The 15843-nt window shown below is 40.3% G+C and overlaps 1 protein-coding gene across 1 annotated transcript in view; it reads left to right on the plus strand.

The window, feature by feature from the left end:
- Positions 1–3711: 3711 nt before the first annotated feature.
- Positions 3712–15843, plus strand: part of cdh13 (cadherin 13, H-cadherin (heart)) — a gene marked incomplete at its 5' end in the record, with an annotated part of 302811 nt that continues 290679 nt past the window's right edge. Inside the window, 2 exons of the mRNA XM_083916469.1 lie at positions 3712–3717; positions 5089–5209. Coding sequence (XP_083772595.1) covers positions 3712–3717; positions 5089–5209 — 127 coding nt within the window. The remainder of the gene's footprint in view (positions 3718–5088; positions 5210–15843) is intronic.

The following is a 15843-nucleotide window of genomic DNA, read 5'->3' on the forward strand; positions in this document are numbered from 1 at the left end:
ACTCAACATGAACATGGCGTTAACCCAACATGACTTTCACAAAGTCAAACTAATGCACATTTTATTGTTAGTACTTTTGTATTTTAATTGGATTTTTTAAAGGTCCACTGTTGTCCACTCACGGCACATCAATGTCAGGATCTAGCTATTCCAATGCAAAAGACAGACTACATGTTGATCACAGACAGTGAAACTGGCCCTGTGGTTACACATTTACGTTCACCTAGAAAAAGATGTAGATGTCAACATTCATTGCACACTGATTCCTGTGTGCTGAACTTAAATCCCACTTTACATAAAACAGCCGACACACTTAAGCATAAATGAATCAAATCAATTCATGTGGGTTGCATACGACCTGAACAAGCAAAACATGTGCACAGAATCATGAATGGAAACAGACAAAAATACAGTCTTAAGTTTAAAGAAAGTCCTGATATGCATCTTCTCCTTTAAATAATACCAGCACAATGTGTGTCTCCGTCCTTTAAGATTATATTTTAATTAATTCTTCTTGTGTAAAAAGGGATTTTATTCTGGGCGGTAAAAAGATGGACATTGTTGATAAAGTGCCTCAATTCTTCCTGCTAGGCTTGAATGGTGTGACCTACCATGGATGTCTTGCACATTTTTAAATGGTTTCCTGCTGGAGAATCCAAAATTATAGTTCCTTTTGCCAACAACATTGTCATTCGCACTGTGCAGCCTTAATGCTTTTGCTGTCCTGCTGTGAGTCACTGTGGTTGGATCACAATATTTATGCCTTAATGGACATTAGATGGGTGTTCGTGTTGTTGAGACCTGCTGAGAGATGTGTGGTGAGTTTGCAGGTATCCATTTTTGCGTGTTTGTGTGTGTGCATATGGTAATGTCTTTCTCTGTATTTGCATGCGTGTGTCCTGTACTCTTGGCATGCTGACTTGCCTCTGGCCCTTTTAGTTAACTTGATTTAGTTTATGGACCAACAAGCATTGTATCCCACCATGTCAAGAAAGCCTTGTGATAGAACTGAATTACGATTTTGTCACCTGAAGGAAAAGCACTAAGTCCCCTGGGTGCAGTGATTACTTTGCAGGGACATTACCTGGAATGACCTCTGTGGCTGAACGTCTGCAAAAGCTTGTTCATCACACAGGCAGATCTCCATAGACAGCCTTGACGTTGCTATCTGAACGTCTTGTAGCTTACATGATGTGTCATATAACTGTCATTCCACACCCAATGGGATATTTCACTTGTCTGTAATTTATATTTTCCTAGTTACCTCTGGTATATGTTTAAGGTTTTATTAGTTCCTAAAAAATGAAGTGGAATAAGTAAGTGTTATTTATATTTATTCAATTCAATTATATATATATATATATATATATATATATATATGCTTTAGTGATGTTGACATATTGACAATTACCATCTGATAACAAAAAGGTGTTATGAATGGACCTCAGCATGTCAGTGTCCTTTGTCTTGCACTGAAACAGCCCATTGAAGACAGTTTTGAGTAATTTTTGCATAGCTCTTGTGCTCCAGGATGTGAAACACTTGTGTAATGGATGAGTGCAGTATTAATCTTGGTAAGATTCCCTGAAACATTTCCTCTGGTCAGAGTGAAAATTATACTACTTCATCTTCTTCATTAGGGGAATATGTACATTAAGTATGTTATATATCATAACTATGTGACAGACAGCATCTGATTATTATCCTCTTCAAAGCACTCTTGATATCTCTGGTGGAGTTACCAGAGGATGGGTCAAAATATATGAAGATGAGCAGGTGGGGTGTCACTGGTTAATGCTAGTGACAGATGGCTCAGTTTGGCAGATATGCATCACGCATGCCATACTGTGTGATGTATCTAATTACAGCCCCTACTGTGTGAGGATAAACCAGCAATTGTCGCATTAATTTTTTGAAAACACTGTATAATTACAGATAGGGAACTTTCTTGTCTTAAATGTGCAGTCTTTCTGCTCAAAATGCAACATTTACACATTAACATGACATTTTACACAATTACTAGAGAATTAACTTAGAGGAGTGAGAGGGCAATAAGATGGCAGAGATTTGACTGTGACCACTAAGGCATTAAATCCCCCCAAACATCTCCCCCCTTTCCCTGGGATGTCAGTCTAATATGGAAACCTTTTCACAATTTTGATGGATCTGTTGAAGATTGTTGGGTCCCTCTAGAGTTATAATAAACCACAGTGCAGTGCTTTGGTGTCTAATTAACCTACAAACATGTTAATCCACTGAGGCAGCCCCCAGCATTTTATGGCTGTTTTTGGTCTGAACGCCCACCTTTGCATTTAGCCCAAGTGGCAAGATTGTAACATGGCAGGTTGGCCTGCAATACCGATTCTTTAATATATGAATGAATACTCAAATAATAATAATAATAATAATAATAATAAGCAAGCTCAGCAGCCCAATGCACAGAATACATATCATGAGTTTCGAATGTTATCCCTCCATTGAATTGGTATTATTGGTGGTTGTCAGTTTCATATGGTTTGGAAGAAGACTGCTATACCTACCAGTAGGTTCAGAAGGCCGTTATCTATTCACATGGTAATAATCGTCTTTAGCTTTCTTTGAACCTCTTCCATGGCAACCCCTTTTTTGTGTTGATTGTGGGGTGCAGGGGATATTCAAGGGTAGATATCAGGTCAGTAGATGCCAAATTGAAGTGATGTACATTATCTGAAAGATGGGAATCTGAAGAATCAATTGAGATGCAGCTCAGCAGAAGTAAAAAAAATAAAAATAAGATACATACAGTATAATGTGTTAGTGTATAAGAACTTAGTACGTCAAGATTATATAATATAATATAATATAATATAATATAATATAATAATATAATATATCAAATCCATTCCCATGCTCACGAATGTCTCTTTTTACCAGAGGATTAATAAAAATGGTCAAAACGACCACATAAAGATACCCAGACCTTGAGGAACAACAGAGAAAACCCCATGCTTTGATTTGGGATGAAAAACTTTGATATTTGGAGATTTCTGCAAGAATTGCATTTTTGGCAATTGGATTGCGAACACTTCTGTTATGGAAACTGCTCTAAAAGCCCTTATCTCCAATCTACCTCAGAATTGCCCTGAATGCCCTGGGTCTCTAGTTTGGGGTTGCAAAGTTTCACGAGGCTGTGATTATCCTAGAGGCCAGCAGCAGCCAACAGCTCAGTTCATAGAACCTTAACCACCTCACAATATAACCTATTTTCATTCAGATATCTTGAGGTCAGAGGTCAAGTGATCACCTTTAAAAATGGCCATGCCAGTATTCCCACACCAAAATTTAGCTTAACTTTAGAGCGTTATTTAGTCCCATTCCAAACAAACTAGGATTCATTTGATCTTCACTATATCTCTAAAACCTGACAAAAGTCTCATTTTGGATTCAAACAAAACTACTGTTATCTGGTTAGGTAACAAAGCTATGTGGTTAGGTTTAAGAAATGATTGTGGTTAGGGTTAATATACTAACATATGATGCATTAGTTAAGAACATTATGTGAGAAAGTTATGTATGAAAGTTAACTTTTGTACACCATACAATTGAAGCCACCATCTTCTTTTGGGTACACATGGGACATGAAGACCAATAACATACAAGTCCTGTATTTGTTTGACTCAACCAGTTTTTCTTGTCATACTACGTCATTGTACAATGCCACAGTTGAGAGCGATGCAGGTGGGTTATCCTTCTAACTAGTAGAATAGATAATGGCCTACTAAGCCAACCAGGAGGTGGAGTAGGGCCAGATATATTGTAGTGATCAACTGGTAGCCCCCATTCAAAGTATTAAATGTGCCAAAATGTTCTCTTGTGTATGTTTTAACACGTAATTGTAACATGCACTATATATTTTTTAAAGGTATTGACAGTACTCAGACATAACTCATCTCCTGTCGATCAATACCTGTAATCAGAAATCAGCATCTCTCTCTCCCTTCCCCGTTGAAGTACTGCACAGGCTTGAAGTTTCAGCCTGGAACTCTGACAGCTTCCTGTACAAAATGTTTTTGAAAGTCTGACAGCTTTACATTTGGAAATGTAATGTATTGTAAATTATCTTGAGAACTGATCACAGTACATGCAGTCACCCTTGCTATCTTTGCCAATTCAACCTCTATCCTAGCCCTGTGAATCTGTACGTGAACTTACACAAAAGATAATGTGAGTTTCTTTTTGAATGAGTTATATTCCTCTTGAACATGCAATAGCTCTTTATTATGTGACATCTTCAAACAAAACCACACAAGCGAGGAAAATAATTTCTGAACATTCTTAGTTACAATCACAGACTAAATTCAAAATCTCATACATTTGTAAATGGTTCCCTGTTGAAAATAATACAATTTGAAATTGTCAAAAAAAAGAAGAAAATGGATTAATGTATCACATATCTACATACAACCGACATTGTTTTTTTTTTGCTCGACTTTGTATCTGCTCCTACCAAGAGAATGTTTGGCCTTTCATCTGGGAATCAGTTGAGGTCCGTTTCCATGGGAACAGCCTCCCTTTGTTTTTCTTTTCATAATTTTTTTTAATTTAATAAATGCAATTTGTAGAGAAAATAGATCAATGAAAGGTCAAGGAAGACCGTTTTTAGTCATTTAATTTTAATTGTAAAATTGTAAATAACAGCCAAATTACATCTTGACTTTCCCTTCGCAGAAATAAGAGAAGCTATTGAAATGTATTCGATCAAACATGAATTAAGTCTTACTCTTCTTTTATTTAACATCAGCCTGATCCACCAGTCACCAAACAATTATGGGACTAAGCACAAAGTCTTAGTCCTGCTTTTTGTCTCTCTATTTGTTTTTAAATACATGTAGGTATATACACATTGACATGGATGAAGAATGTATGGAATAAAGAACATGATAGATTTTGACCATTTAAAAACATTTTAGAAATGCAATGCTAAATTGGAGGATTCCTTTAATAGTTGATAATATGTTTTGTTGATTTTTCTCACCGCCTGTTTATCTGCATAGAAATCGTGTGTTCATGTGTATTTATTTGACCTCTCCTTTATTCTGTGTGTTTCAGGTTACCTGTGTTGGTGGCCAAGAGGATGGAGGGGATGAGGGCTGTGTACCTGGCTTCCAGGTCAAACACTACAAGGTGGCGTACAGTAGAGCTTTCCAGAAAGGCCAAACGCTTATACAAGGTCAGTGAATATGGACGAAACAAACTTTCTCTCTGTCTCCATACCTGAGAATGTTTATAATGGTTATTCTAAAGGGTCTCATCCTTTTTCCAACCTTGCTATTCTAGTTGGTTTTTTTTAATTCAATTTCTGATATTATGAAAAAAAAGGCTGTAATGACCACTGAAAATTTTCTGAAATCAGCATCTCTACATGTATGACAGCTATTCAATTCCAGTGTCCATTGAATTCCAACACTGGCACACCTCATTCTACTTAATGAAGTACTGATAAGGTGATCACCTAATCCAAATATGTGAATTATACCAAAATGATTGAGGAAAAGTAAAACAATGGTCATCACTATCCTCTTGCAATAGGACCAGCTGGAAGACAAAAAAAATGCTAGTAGTACCTCAAAAGTAATTGGAATCTAAACATAACTATTGACCCTGCCAAAAGAGTTGAAAAAAAAACATTTTGAGTGAGGTAATAAGGATTTGACCATAGAGGACTGGAGTTAGGTCATCTTCTCTGATGAGTCCAATGTTCAGCTTAGTCCAACACCTGGTCATCAAATGGTTAGACAGAGACCTGGAGAGGCCTACAAGCAATTTTGTCAAACACCCACTGCAAAGGATGCATGTATCAAGCCACACACATGGTTATCTTTGAAGAAAACTTGACAATGTTCCCCAACTTTGAGGATTGTTTTTTCCATCCTGACAATGCTCACTGCCACACAGTCAATCAAGGCTTGGATGAAGGACCACTAGATTAAGACCCTGTCATAGCCAGACCAATTTCCAGACCTTAACCCCATTGAAAACCTCTTGAATGTGACCAAGAGGACGATGGATAGTCATATGCCATCAAACAAAGCTGAGCTGCTTAATTTTTTGTGCCAGGAGTGGCATAGAGTCACCCAACAGCAATGTGAAAGACTGGTAGAGAGCATGCCAAGACGCGTGAAAGCTGTGATTGACATCATCAGGGATATCCCACCAAATATCGATTTCTGAACTCATCGTGAGTTTATTAGTATTGTGTGTTTTTTTTTTGTTTTTTTTATAAATATGAACTTGTTTTCTTTGAATGATTTAAGGTCTGAAAAACACAGCATCTTTTTTTTTTTTAAATGGAACACTTGTCATTTTCTCCTTTTGTTCCATCCCCGAAGACAGCTTTCGGTTGCTCAATTGACCCTTGTGTAGTTTTGGAAAAAATGTATGTACTGTACCTTTGTCCTAAGAGTAAAAAATCACTTGCCTTCTCTTAACCCCTAAAATAGACTCACCAGCCACTTTATTAGGTGCACCTGTCCAACTGCTTGTAAACGCAAATTTCTAATCAGCCAATCACATCTCAGCAACCACATGCATTTAGGCATTTAGACATGGTCAAGAAGATCTGCTGCATTTCAAACACAGCATCAGAATGGCGAAGAAAGGTGATTTAAGTGACTTTGAACGTGGCATGGTTGTTGGTGCCAGATGGGCTGGTCTGAGTATTTCACAAACTGCTGATCTACTGGGATTTGCATGCACAACCATATCTAGGGTTTACAGAGAATGGTCTGAAAAATAGAAAATATCCAGTAAGCGCAGTTCTGTGGGCATCTTTGGTAACATAGTGAGATATTATTATACTGTACTGTCCAATGAGGAATTCAACTACTAAATACTAATATTCTCCCTCTTTTGTACCATTGCCCCCATTCACAAGGTGTTTAAACATCTACAATCAATGAGAATTAAAATAAGATAATAGATTCCATTACAGTCCTTGGAAGGCAGAATTTGCATGTCTTTCTCTTGCCTGCCACACTGTTTTTTTTAAATTAAGCCCCCTGTACAGCTTTCACAAGCAATACAGAGGTTGCTGTGAGGGAGGCGTTCCCTTCACTGAATGTGTGGGGTTACAAGTGCCTTCCTGGTCATACTGACATCTACAGCACCTTTTATAGCGGATTAACCTCTTACAGCATTCCCAGTAGTAGTTTAGTTTAAGAGTGAGTTTGAGTTTATTGAGCAGGGACAAATAAATTTTACATTGTTTCATATAAAATATAAAATAGATGCCATGTATACAGGTTTCTAGTCAAGACTAATTTGTAACCCCTGTCCCTGGTTAGGCCTTAACTAAAAGTTACACAAGCACAGTTAAAGACAATACACAAGTTAGAATACAAAACACATCCAGTACAGGACAAACAAGGTCAACAAGTGTGTGTGTGTGTGTGTGTGTGTGTGTGTGTGTGTGTGTGTGTGTGTGTGTGTGTGTGTGTGTGTGTGATGTTTGTGTGTGTGTGTGTGTGTGTGTGTGTGTGTGCGCACATGCCCTGTATTTGAAGGTCAATGTTCACAGGCTTTTTCCAGTTTCAACCATTGTTTTACTTGTGTGTAAAAAATATTGAGCTCTGTCAATGTATGCACCCTTAGTTCTAATTCTACTGTTTTATTCGTGTACCAATTGGCAAAGTATTTCTGGAGCAAGGTTGTTCACACATTTGAAAATATGTTTTAAAAATGAAAAGCTTACAAAGATGTCAAAACCCAGTAAATTATGTTTCTTGAGAATTTGACAATGGTGCCATTTAACAGGTTTCTGATCCATTATTTTAAGTGCCTGTTTGTATATTTATTTTATTGGTGTTATGTTGTTTGGTTGGCCCCAAACGGTTATACTATATACAGTAACAAGTAAGAAGTATTTATATTGTCTTAATAGGCAAAAACATTTAAGTTGGTCTTGGCATTTTTGTACTCCTTCTTAACATGTCTATTAAATTTAAGCTAAGAATTTAAAATAACATCTAAAAATGTGAATTGTTTCAGTTTGATAGAAATATTATTTATCTATTGCCTTCCAGGTATGTTTTTAAAACACCTGCCCTTTCCCATTCAGTGTGTAATGACGGCTTCTTAGATGGTCATGCTGCTGAGATTGAGAATAAGACTTTTTTTCCCCTTTTCTTTAAAGTGATATTGCCATGACACATTTTAATGATGATGACAAGAATAGAATGCATGCTGGTATCTATATTAAAGTGAATTAGTCATGAATCACCAGCATGCAGTAGTCTCAGTAGTAGTCCCCCCCTAATTTCACACATGTTCTTAGATTGATATTTTCCATTTTATACAGTAATGTGTGTTGGATCTCAGCATGTTTATAATCAAAACATTTAAGGATTGTGAGGAAGGTCAGGGGAGTTCACTGATTTCTGTTGTGCAGGCTCAGTTACACCTCTGGGCCAGTCAGAAGGCAGCCTTGTCACCCTTTAGTTACTGCAGTGACCATTCACATCCCTGCAGACTCCTGCATTGCGAAACTCAATCCACAGAAGTCTAATCTCAACTCCATCTCACTGCCACAACTTATTGGTCCATTCTGCTCCTCTGGGACCCTTCGGCAATTCCTATCTGCACAGCTCCACTCCTTCTCCACAGAGATCAGCAATAATGTCTGCTGGCCAACAGTCCTGCTCCTCTGGGGTAGTGAGTTATGGCTGTTGGCACTTCTCTCCAAAGACATCGACAAGGTGAAGTCAGCCACCAGTGTAGTTTTACTACAAAGCTGGGGAAGTTTTCACTAATTCATATGCTCAATAATTCATTCACTTTTGCAGAGATGTTGATTTATGTATACAATATGATGAAATACAATGGAAATATGTAAATTTAAATGGGAATAATTTATCATTTGTAAACGCAGTCTATCATTTATTCTGGGGATTGTTTTTATTCCTCCCCCACTATTTAGCCACTTCTTTATTTATTTCATCATCCCACTGTGTTGCTTTACACATTACAAAGCTATATTGGTGGAATACCATTACCTGCTTTAATGACATGTATATAATGTGCTGTATTTATATACTGTACACAGGAGAAACACATTTACTTATTTTATGGCTGGAGTGTCATGCAGTTCTTTTAGAGCACAACTGTTTCCTAAGTGGCACTCCACTAACAGACAGCATTTCCAGCTGAAAATACATCATTTCCTACCTGGACGGCAAATATGACAAACCTGAGCATTTTTTTCTTCAATCTTCTTTTTCTACTTTTTCAGCTTTATTGGGTTTGATTTGGTCAGCCAGTGAGGCATTTTGTCATCTGGAGGTTCAGTGGTGCATGTAGTAGGAGACAGAACTCAGTTCTACTTTACTGCTCCGCTCTGGGGCGACAGAGTGGTTCTATTACCTTGAATATGCTCCTGTCAGCAGAAACACCTCTCACCATGGGTGGTCCCACTGCTCACAAGTTATAGACAGGAGCATACGCATGGCAGTGCTTATGCACACACACACACACATACATGCTTACATGCTTGGAGTGGGATTTCTATGGATACTATATACCGTGTTGTTTTGTGTTGTTGATTTATAGCTGCACAGAACAGCTGTATGTTTTTGTTCATCTTAAGTGTCTCTTAAAAATTCAAAGCACTTGCACAAACACAATGCCTCAGCAGGTACTGAACAGCATGCTGAAAAACAATAAGACCCTGATGAAAAAAAAATGTGAATGAAAACTACAAAGGAAACAAATAAGGAACATGATTTTAGCATTCAACTTGAAATATGTGTGATTGCTCTCAATTGTAAGTTTGATAGTTTAATATAACAGTGTTCAAAGTGAAATAACAGTATGTGTTCATGTCCGTGCGTCTGTGATGTCAAAGCAAAGGGAAAGCCATGTATTAGAACAAATAAATCAGTGCCTTCATCTGTATGTATGGTTTGCATAGAGAGCGTTGATACTATTTTACCCTCCCTTCATTGTGTTAAATTTGAACAAATTGTCTGCTGAGTGTCAGAGTGATTCATACTGAGTGCCAGAGGCTGCAGCCAGGCCCAGTGACACATGCTGATTTATGTAAATTCTGCTCAGCCCTATGCTAACCTGCTGTAGCCTCCCCTGTGTAATTACCAGCGGAGGGCGGTTGGCGAGAGATACCTGTTGGCGCAGATTGGGTTCAAGGGCATCCTTCTTGTCTAATTGTTATATCCAAGAACCTTAATGCATACACATACACTGTGCAAACATAGCATACGATAGCATACAATAAAGTGAACCAACGAATGGGTACGGGCAATGTTGGTGATTGAAACCCATTGAGAGTGATACGTCTGGTTGATATCTCTGGGGTACTTTTTTGTCATGGAGACACGCGGAGTGAGCGGAGATTTGAGAGGACGTGCACTGAAACTTTCCCAGCGGGCACATTTTACCTAAATGGAAACATGTCTTATGTGGCAATATACTGTATACTTATCTGACTTTACTAACTATTTATTCTTTAAATCTCAGAGAACACAGGTGGGGTATGATATATTTTGATGTCAAGTAAGATTTTTAAATATGAGCAGAAATATTGTTGAAACATATGAGCTATGAAAGTCGGGGGGTTTATAGATTCATTAAAATGAATTAATATATCATTGATGTGAACAGGTGCCACATGTACATTTAAAGAGGTTACTTCCCCAAACAAAAGACAGAAGAGGTGGGAAGACTAAATTATGTCTACATGGCACAACATTAAATGAAAAAAAAGTCTGAAAGCCTTACTGCATTATATTTTACCTTGAATATGCTCCAGTCAGCAGAAACACCCACTGCTCACAAGTTATGGGCGGAAGTATATTTTAAATTGTCATCTGGGGCCTAAATTTTGATTTCCTTTGCATAAATATAGACATTTCCACTGTAAATTGATGCTCAGTGTTTAAGCTCAAAATTTCCAGGGGACAACTCCCAGACCCATTGCTTATTATGTGGCACCAACCACCAATGTGAAATGAAACCCCCTTGCTCTTAGATTCGCTACTTGTCTTTCTGTTTTGTTTGTACTCCTTTCACTCAGGCTCTCACCTTGCTCAGCTGGAAATTACTTGAAAAATGGATACATGGAGGAAATAGAAATAGGTTTAAATGGAAAAGGGTAGGTCAAGGCAGTTAGCAAAACTTATCTTTCTCAACTTGTGATCTCAGATGATTTCAAACATCATAAATGTATTGACATGTTTTCATCCACAGACAGTGGTGTAAGACATACATAACCTTCATGGAAAATGGTGTGCTCCATCTCAAACCTACTAGGTTATATGATATGACTGTGCTCTGTCAACTGTTTAATCATTAATAAGTGTTAAGAAGATATTTATTAATTTTATATAATTCTTTTGCATTGGTTTACTGATGATTTTTTTTTTTTTTGTGTGTTTTTTTTGTTTTTGTTTCTACATTTTTGAAATAGAAAATGCATGTTTCAATCAGTGGAAACTGACCGCATGCACACTTGAGGTTAAGCATTCATCCTCTTCTAATTTTGCTACTGAAACCATTAACATTTCTCATGTAAATCACTTTCACTCAAATATCTGGATGTGATTTGAATCATTAGCCAATAACATCTGCCCAGCTAGATCGAAGTGTTACATGATAAACCTCACATTGCCTACAGCGCAATAGATGTCATCCATCCATCCATCCATCCATCCATCCAAGGATCCAAGCACTGCAGATCAAAATTAGAGAACAAATGATTAATACTTGTTTCTGATCGATAAATCCTTATTCTGAATATTTTTATTTTTTAGTGTTCAAAATTTGATGAAATATCCGCTGTGGCTATACCTCTGCTGTACTATCATGTTTTTTTAAATAACCAAGGCACTTAAACAAGAAACATTATTTTGTAAAAAAAAAAAACAGTGAGCAAAATTAGATAACATTAACCATCATGTCAGAAGAGAATAAACAATGTTTAGGGCTATAGGATTAAAAGATGAATAGGAAGTGTAGAGGTTCTTGCTTTAAATGACTTCAGCACATCTGTGCCCACAGGACATCACTAGTTTCTCACACTGCTCTGGTTCGATCTTGGTCATATGCCTTCTCCAGATCACATGTAGACTGGATGGGCATACTCCCAGGCCCCCTCCAGGATCCTTGCAAGAGTGAAGAGCTGGTCCGTTCCACGTCCAGTTCGGAATCCGCAATGTTCCTCTTCAATCTGAGGTTCGACTATAGGACAAACCCTCCTTTCCAGCACCTTGGAGTAGACTATTACAGGGAGGCTGAGTAGTGTGATACCCCTGTAATTGGCCCCCACCCTCTGTTCCCCCTTTTTAAGTAGGGGAACCAGTACCCCGGTCTGCCACTCCCTTGGCACTGTCCCAGACTTCCACGCAAGGTTGAAGAGATGTGTCAACCAAGACAGCCCCTCCATACCCAAAGCTTTCAGCATTTTAGGATGAATCTCATCAATCCCTGGGGCTTTGCCACTGTGGGGTTGTTTGACTACCTCAGTGACTTCAGCCAAGACAATGATTTCCCATCATCCTCCAGCTCTGCCTTTACAAAAGAGGGTGTGTTAGTCGGATTAAGGAATTCCTCAAAGTTCCTTCCACCACCCGATTACCTCATCAGCTGAGGTCACCAGCCTCCCGTCCTTACTGTTAACAGCTGGGACCGTTCCCCGTTTCCCCCTCCTGAGGTGTCGAATGGTTTTTCAGTAGCACCTTGGTGCTGCCTGAAAGTCCTTCACCATGACTTCTCCGAACTTCTCCCACACCAGATGCTTTGCCTCTGACACAGCAGAGGCTGCTGCCCTTCTGGCCCGACGGTTCCTTGCAACTGCCTCCAGAGTCTTCTGGGATAACATATCCCTGAACACCTCCTTCTTCAGTCGGACAGCTTCCCTGACCACCGGTGTCCACCACGGTGTTCAAGGGTTACCGCCCCTTGAGGCACCTAAGACCATGAGGCCACAGCTCACCGCTGCAGCTTCAGCAATGGAAGCTTTGAACATTGCCCAATTCGGTTCAATGCCCCCAACCTCCACAGGGATGCCAGAAAAGCTCCACCGGACGTGTGAGTTGAAGATCTCTCGGACAGAGGCCTCCAGACATTCCCAGTTCACCCGCACTACTCGTTTGGGCTTACCTGGTCTGTCCAGAATCGTCCCCCATCCTCTGACCCAACTCATAACCAGATGGTGATAGGTTGACAGCTCTGCCCCTCTCTTCACTAGAGTGTCCAAAACATACGGCCTAGGGTGCTCTGGTACAACGTACACTCATGAGCATCCTTATGTTCGAACATGGTGTTCGCTATAGACAATCCGTGACTAGCAGAGAAGTCTAATAACAGTCAACCGCTCGGATTTAGATCAGGGAGCCCGTTCCTCCCAATCACGCCTCTCAAGGTATCTCCATCCACGTGGGCGTTGAAGTCTCCCAGCAGAACTACGGAGTTCCCTACTGGAGCTCAATGCAGGACTCCATTCAGGGTCTCCAAGTAGGCTGAATACTCTTAACTGCTGTTCGGTGCATATTCACAAACAACAGTCAGAGTTTCCCCCCCTTCCACGGGGTTAAACTCCAACTCCGCCGCGTTCAGACGGGGGTTCATCCCCACACCCGTCCGGTGCCTCACACCCTGGGCAACTCCAGAGCAGAATAGGGTCCAACCCCTATCCAGGAGTACGGTTCCAGAACCGAGACTGTGCGTGGAGGTAAGCCCCACCAGATCTGACTGGTAGCGCTCCACCTCCCACACAAGTTCCGGCTCCTTCCCCCACAGAGAGGTGACATTCCACGTCCCCAGAGCCAAAAAAAAATAAAGAGAAAAAATATGTTTCCCATTAGACCCCAACAAAATTAACGTACTCTCATCACTGAAATGCACTCTGGACCAGTTCTCCTCTGTTGACGCAACATGCTCCTCAGCAAAGGCAAATCTAGCCTTTTTTTTCTTTCTGCTAGGTTAGGATAGATCCTTGGCTTGTTCAGCACTGAACTGGTGAGCAATTCCAGCTGCAGTGTTGAACCGATTCCCCATTGAGAATCTTTGCATAATCCTGTCCTTTCGTGCATTTGTTTTGCATGGACGACCGGCCTTTTTGGTGGACTTAAATGCATCTGTGTCCTTGTAAAGTTTCAATATTCTTTAAATCACAGACTTGGAACGCACAACCTCTCTAGTAATGGCTGAGAGGGTCATCCCTCAGGCTTTTATCTGTAAAACCTGCTGTCTCAGGGTTTCAGTCACCTTTGAGCGGCTTGCCATCTTGCAAAGTAACCAGGGGCCTCATGTATCAATGTTGCATACGCACAAAAACGTGGCGTACGCCATTTTCCACGCCAACGTTCAGATGTATCAAAAGTGAAATGACCGTGGAGATGTGCGGTGCGCCACGCAAACTTCATGGCTTTCGTACGCATGTTTCTACAGCTATTGTTTCGTTGGCGACACTTAGAGGTGATGCTGGGAAACTGTTAATTATGAGAAAACAATTCATCCTTGACCTGAGAAGGTGTGCCGCATCGTGCTGGCCTGTGGTGTCCTGCACAACTTGGCAAACCGCCATAGCATACCACTGCCAGAGCACATCCACCCACCAGAGGGACCGGGTGCCGGACCCGTCAGCATCTGATTTCAACGATGTAAAGAGGTAAGGACACAATTTACTTTGTAAGTGCATTTATTGCGTGACAAATATCTCCCAGTGCATTGACCATTGATCTAGATGATCACTGACGCCACGGATTGCTCTCACTATTTCCTCCTGTGATTCTAGCAAAGCTTGTGGAAGGACACGGCCAGTCGGGCGGACGTCAGCAGCTGGCATGGAGTCGCCGGGGCGTTTGGTGCTGGAGGAGCCAGTGGAGAAGCCAGGGCGCATGGTGCAGAGAGAGGAGCCCTCTTCTGTCTCATCGTCTATTGAGAAATAATAATAAAAAAAATGAAGCAATCAAACATGAGTCAATGTGTTTAAATCCTGGTAACTGGTCGCACGAGCATGTGTAATGTGAGCAGCCTATTGTACGACCAGTATAATGACATTTCTGAGTTTAACACATTTACCTTGAGGATGATCTGTGTCGCCTTCATGGGCCCCCACAACTCCGCTTAGAGCTATGTCCCCCACAATAGCCGCCACTCTCTGATCAAAGGGGGTCAGTTCCTCCCCTCCTGTCACCCCGCCCGTTGCATTGATATTTCGGCGGTGGGCCGAAATCCTCCGCTTCACCTCCACCTTCACGTCGGACCTTTTTTTTTAAATTTCAGTGGGTGTGCGCTGCTCCAACCCCACAGCGTTCACTGCCTCACGCACACTCCCACTCAAATGTCTTTTTCTTTGTGTTTATCCCTGAAGAGAGGCTACCAAATAAAACAGCTCTTCGGTCTCCACTTCATTTAATAAAATTTCGAGCTCAGACTCGTTGAAGTCGCGCTTCTTACCTTTACTCATCGTTTAAATCTGATGGGGCAGAGAGGGAATCCCCGGTGCAGGCCCTATTAACATTGATTTGCATATTTAAATGGGGCGTGGGCAGGGAGGAGTTTAGCACTTCTACATGTGCGCTCAATTCATGTTGATCGGGATGTACAAAGGAAAAGTGCTTGGATCCATGCGTACGCACACTTTGATACATCTGATTTTTTTTTGTGCGTACGACAGTTTCTGGATTCTAGCGTACGCCATGTTTCAGTAAGAAATCCACGCAAGTCTTACTACATGAGGCCCCAGGTGTCCTGCCAGATTAATAGGGTGTGTCAAACAATTAAGTACATTTTGGGTGCCAGATTAACACCAATGACCGGGAGGTATATGAAACTCTTCTTTTATTTTGATCA

Source organism: Echiichthys vipera, assembly GCF_963691815.1.
Source record: "Echiichthys vipera genome assembly, chromosome: 7".
NCBI lineage: Eukaryota > Metazoa > Chordata > Actinopteri > Perciformes > Trachinidae > Echiichthys > Echiichthys vipera.